The sequence below is a fragment of the Barbatula barbatula genome (genome assembly GCF_947034865.1).
Source record: "Barbatula barbatula genome assembly, chromosome: 22".
NCBI lineage: Eukaryota > Metazoa > Chordata > Actinopteri > Cypriniformes > Nemacheilidae > Barbatula > Barbatula barbatula.
Window position 1 is genome coordinate 12057605 of NC_136785.1, and position 6000 is coordinate 12063604.

At 36.3% G+C, this 6000-nt stretch overlaps 1 protein-coding gene across 1 annotated transcript; it reads left to right on the plus strand.

Moving 5' to 3' along the window:
* Positions 1–4460: 4460 nt before the first annotated feature.
* On the plus strand, positions 4461–5499 carry or6at1 (odorant receptor, family 6, subfamily AT, member 1; the record flags this gene model as incomplete). Its single annotated transcript, XM_079487064.1, has 1 exon — positions 4461–5499. The coding sequence occupies exon 1, from the start codon at positions 4540–4542 to the stop codon at positions 5497–5499; it is 960 nt and encodes a 319-aa protein (XP_079343190.1). The 5' UTR covers positions 4461–4539.
* Between the last annotated feature and the right edge of the window lie 501 nt (positions 5500–6000).

Below are 6000 nucleotides of genomic sequence, written 5' to 3' on the forward strand. Positions count from 1 at the left end.
AGCACTAACCACTACACCAGTTTGCCTATTGTACAAGCCCATCAAGGGTAAACAATTTGCCAGCTATTGCAGTAGGAACTGTATATGACTGCTGATACTTCTGCTGTCACATAGGGGTTCTCCTGTGTTCAATGAGAAATAAAAAGGGGGACAGGGCTTCAAACAACCAACCTGCCTTCTCAAACCCAAAGCAAAGTGAAGGGAGGCCTCAAACCAAAGACCAGCTGTTGGTCTAATGGATGGGCATTTTGTAACCTGAAGTCCATCAAGGCTTAATTCTGCCAGTTATAGACACAACATAGACTCTGTCTGACTCATAAGTGTCTCACATTTACATTTCAGACTTAACAAACCCCAAAAAGTTGGTTCTCATTGTTTTTTATATTACAATATCAAAGCGGCAGGATGTATTATGATAGCAAAGAATGGTGCCCTCAGATTTAGTCTTCTGTGTTCGATGAGATAAAGACAGCCAGGCAGTATTCAAAACAATCACCAGCTCACCTTAACACAACACAATGACCACTCTACCAGGGGCTTTTGGGTGAAGAATGGTGAGGAATAATTGCTTCATGAGACATACTATTTTGCTTATGTGCATGCATCAAACTAGCTGTTAAGTAAAACAGACCCTGACCCAAAATTACCCCCTAAACCCCTTGAAATATTACCCTGTCTTGTGTAACACGTAGTGTGTGTGGCCTTGAAATTTTAGTACATCTATGTAAATATGAATAAATGCTTCATGAGACATACAATGTTGCTTGTGTGCATTTATCAAACTAATTGTTTCTGGCTATATATGCATCCATGCATATGTTTTAAGGGTGTAAAAACTTGGCAGTTAGGCTTGGATCCTGACCCCAAATTACCCCAGCCCCCTTTAAATATAGTCCTTTCATGTGTAACCAGTAGTGTGTGTGGCCTTGGAATTTTAGCATGTCTATGTAATATGAATAAATGATTACTAAAACATACAGTTGCTTTTGTGCATGCATCAAACAAATTGTTTTTGGCTTTATAAAAGTCCCAGTCCACAAGAGTACAATGATTATCGCCCAGTTGCCGTTACTTGCATTGCTATGAAGTCTTGTGGATAACTTGGGGAGAAGGGTGCAGCAAAAATTGTACTTTCTACAAAACCTTAAACTGTTTGGTGTTGCTCAGAGGTTTATGTTTTTGTTCTATCATGCCTGTATTCAATCTATCTTACTGTATGGTGTAGTGCCCTGGTTTGGTAATCTTTTCCCCAATATTCAGTCTATTATTAAACCAGCATGCCTTGAAACAGGCACATAAAACGATTCGGGAACATTTTCATGCGTTAGCCCTCATAAGACTATTTTGATGTTACTGACTTTAAAGCACATGGGATTGAGGGATTAGCATTACTCAACATTACTTACTTTACAGTCAACAATTTCTTGCCATATCCAACCCTACTCTTTACCTTAAATAATGTGTTCATGATGACCTATGATTTATGTAATTACAGTAACATCATTGGCTCATTTAAAGTCTCTTCATTTCAAAGGCTGTGTGGGTAGGGTGGTGAATGATGGAGTCAATTAAATCAACAAACCACAACATGAAATATTAATTCTTTTTCACATTCCACCATTTAACCGGTAGCTCTGTGTTCTTTCACAGCCATCATAAGGTTACCAAGCTCTTGGCTTTAATGGAGATGACAGGAGGGATTATATAGCTATTAAACGTAATTCACATTATATTATACACCAGGCAGGGCTTATCAAATGTGTCTGCTTGGCCTGTGATGGCAGAGCTTCACTGAAAGTTTCCAAATATCTCCCCACTGCCCTCCCCCAAATGCTTAAAATATATTCAAATATAATTATTGTTAAAATGTACCAAATCTTCTCAAGTCAAAGTTATTATTTACGGTTATTTGTTTATATACCCATTGAAATGAATGGGGATATGAATGGAAGGCTCCAGTTCTTTCAGAGTAGATGGTTTTCTCATCACTACAGCTGGAAGGGGAAGCCGGTCTCTTGCTTTTCAGTTTGGCCGTGACTACAGTTCAACAGTTCCTGCTGACTCAGGATAAACCTTGATTAATGTAATGAAGAGTGCTCATGAGTGTCATGGCAAAGCAGTTTGGAAGAAGGACACATAGAGGATTCCTCTCATAATGCCAAGACATGGAGTCGGGGATAAATCACTTCTCCCATCAGTGATGCCCAACCACTTTATTAGATTTAGTCTATACAAAACTTCAATCCAAGAATCCTGAACCCCACCGTATTTTCATTTAAAGGGCTGTTTATAGGTTCATTGTTTATCATTAGCCTACAGATAATTCTCTAGCTCATTAAAATACAATTGAAACAAAATGGATTCATATCACTCATATGTTAAATACAACCTTCAGTTTAAATAATGCAAACCTTATTTACATAAATAGTGCTGCAGTTGTTGTTTAGTGCTGCAGTTGTTTCAACACAAGATGGAGCCCAAGTCATGGTAAAATTCCCTGTCTCATCACCCATTAACCATTACTGTACATCTGCCAAAGAACTGAGAAACGTGTTTGGTATAAGAGGCCTAAAGTTGTATTCTCTATTCTGTGTCTTCCAGAAATTTTATAAAACATTCATTTTATTTCATTCCGTGAACTACTGAGAATATTCTAAATTTCAAAGAATATTGTTTCTAATTGCATTTATTTGCATTAAGCTCTATTTAAGCAAAAAACTTTATTTATACTTATTAATTTTTAATGTAAAAACCTTGATGTTTATCACAGTCTTCATATGTCTTTTCAGTTTTTCACATTGCTGTTGGATGACATTATGTCACTCAGGTTTGATTTAGTTGAATATCAAAAGACAGTGGACTGAAATGACCACAATACATCTAGAAATGCCGCTTAAATGAACATTTCTCAATTCTTTCCGTGGATTTATATGTGGCTTAATAAAGTTTTAATGAAAGTTGTTTTTCGTAGATGTTCATGCTTTGCTTTTCTCATAAGCATTTAAGAAGAATGAAAAAATACCTCAATTGGTCAAGTAAATAGCTTAGTTTTTTTGTGTAAAGTAGAGAGTGGTTTTATGTTAAGTACAACTTGAGCTCACAAAGAATATGTTGTATTGAGAGAACGACTGAAGGTTTCTGTCCGTCCACAGTCAGATATTTTGTGAAGAAAGAATACAGAACTGCTTTTCTTCCTGTGACAGCAGGAGCTGTATTACAAGGTCAGCGTAAAAATCTATGGCAGAGGTCATTTTTTAAACATGCACAAATAAATACATGATGAACCCTTATCCAACCAAAACTCGACTTGACATTAAACTCGCTTTTTTTAAATATGGTTAATTTCTGAAAGTCAATCTTTCAGTCTTAACAATAAACATAGTTTTGAAACATTTGGTTAAAACACGAGACTTTTTCATTGTACCAACACATACCAGGAGCAGGGTAGATGGGTTTGTCACATTGGAACTTTACATTAAACAGCTTACTATTGGTCTCCCCTTTAAACATTTATAAATACTTTAAATAAAAAATCGGAATATATAGGCTACTTATGAAATCTAAATTCACAGTTCTGAACATACTGAATATATAAATGTATAAATCTGTACACACAAATATAAACCCAGCAGTCCTTATTATCCTATCTAACATGTACAATTGCATCTTTTAATGATGCACCGTGAGAGATGTCGTCAAGGGTACAGAATCCATAACATCATCTAGGCATTGAATAGAAAGTTTATCATTAGTATGAAAAAAGTACATCTTATCCTCCTTCAACCAAAGCATTTAAAAAGGCTTCTGTGTTCTATGTTAGTCAGACAGGATGACACCAGCATGACAACATCGGCCTAGTGACTCTCCTGCTATAGAAACTTTCACTGGAGACCATTAGTTGTGTTATGAGTAATACCAATAACCATTTAAACTGTTAAACTTAACATTTGATTGTAAGGTGGGAAGCTTAATCATTATTTGACATTTTGGTAACATTTTATGATAATGTCTCATTCAGTAACATTAGTGAAAGAGCACCACTTTATTCATCTTTGTATGGTTATCTTTATTTATTGTTCACGTTAATTCATTAAGTAATACAGATTTTGATTTGAACCCTTTCATACATGAATTTATGACAATCCAATTTCTGTTTGTCGCATTTTTCACGATTTCACATTTTTTTATTGATAATATGTAAGATTTTCGTTTTTTTCAAAAGAGATTTTCTGATGTTTATAAATACTGCAGCTGTCAACTATTCATTCAGAATAACATTTCCTATGATTCCTAAAAGCTGTAGAAGTATCATGTTACCTAAGGCAGTTCATAATGTTAACAAGTTGAAACAAAATATATTGTTAATGCAATGAACAAACTGCATTTTTAAGGCAATTTGAATTTTACTTAAGGAGCAAACACTTAATTATGAAATATGTTGATCTGTGTCATATATTTCCATTATGCTTGGTTTTACCGTTATATCTCACATTTTTGTTCTCCACCAGTTCAGGATCTGCTCGCTCAAACATCCCCACTATGAACAGCAGCAGGCCTGTAGAATTCTTCATCCTAGATGGCCTGAAGGATCAATTCATGCTTCCCTTTGTCTTCACCGTCTACATTTCTATTCTGAGCGGAAACATCATGATCATCTACCTCGTTCGGACCGACCCCAAGCTCAACACCCCCATGTACTTTTTCCTTCACAATCTGTCCTTCTCTGATGTGATGTACACATCAGTGACCATGCCCAAGATGCTGTCTGTGATGCTGACCGGAGTCAAATACATCTCGAAAACAGGATGCTTTCTACAAATGTTCTTTTTCCTTTCTATCGGAGTGACGGGACGTAGTATGCTGACCGTGATGGCTTTTGATCGCTACGTAGCCATTTGCAACCCCCTCCGGTACACTACTATCATGACCAAGCGCGTGTGTATTCTGTTGGTGTTTGCTGCGTGGGGTTTTGGGGTTGTTATCGTTCTGCCTACGGCAGTCTGGGCTACTCAGGTGCCTTACTGCGGGACCAATGTAGTTAAACACTTGTTTTGTGATCACTCATCTGTTGTGGTCCTGGCCTGTACTGATACCACTAGGAACAGCATTTTTGGTCTAACAAACGCTCTCCTTGCGATTATCAGTACGTTCTTTCTAATCTTAACTTCGTATATTTGTATCGGCAGAGCGCTCCGAAAAATGAGCACGGCAGATCAGCTTAAAGCTCTGGCAACGTGTGTGTCCCACCTTATAGTGGTGTGCATTTCATACGTGTCTGCAACGTTCGTGTATATTTCCTATCGGGTGGCAAAATTTGACCCGGAAGTTCGTATAATCATCGCAGTGCTTTACAGCATGCTGACGCCTCTATTGAATCCCATCATTTACAGCTTAAGGAATAAAGAGCTGCAAGATGCAATAAAGAGAGCGTTTTCAAAATGTACAACTGCTTCACTTAAGCCCACAGTCAGGAAAACAGTGCCCTCCATTACACAGTGAAATAAACACATCTCTTGTTCTGTAACACTTTACAATAAGGCTCCATCGGTTGACATTTATTACTATTTTAAATAATAGAGTTTGAAGGAATTCTTATTATTTCTGAATAGAACAGAATATGATTTTTTGTTATTGTTAAGGGAACAATGAAATACAGTTTAGCAGCTCTTCTGGATGACAGTTGTGACAATTAAAAAAATGTATATAAACAAATATCACGATTGTAAAAGTTATAGAAAAAAAATATATACTGGTATTTGTATCCATTATGTGTGGTGGGTAAAACATCAGAGAACATGGATTTTATTCTACAAAAAAGCATGCGTATAGAAACAGGTGAGATTAATCCATTTAAACAAAACTATATGGCAAAAAAAGGCCAAAAGGATTTGATAATACAAAAAAGCATGCGTATAGAAACAAAATGCTCGGAGGAAATAAAGAATATATTGAATGTCTGCTAAATGACTAAATGCAGTTTTATCTGTTAACCTTAAATAT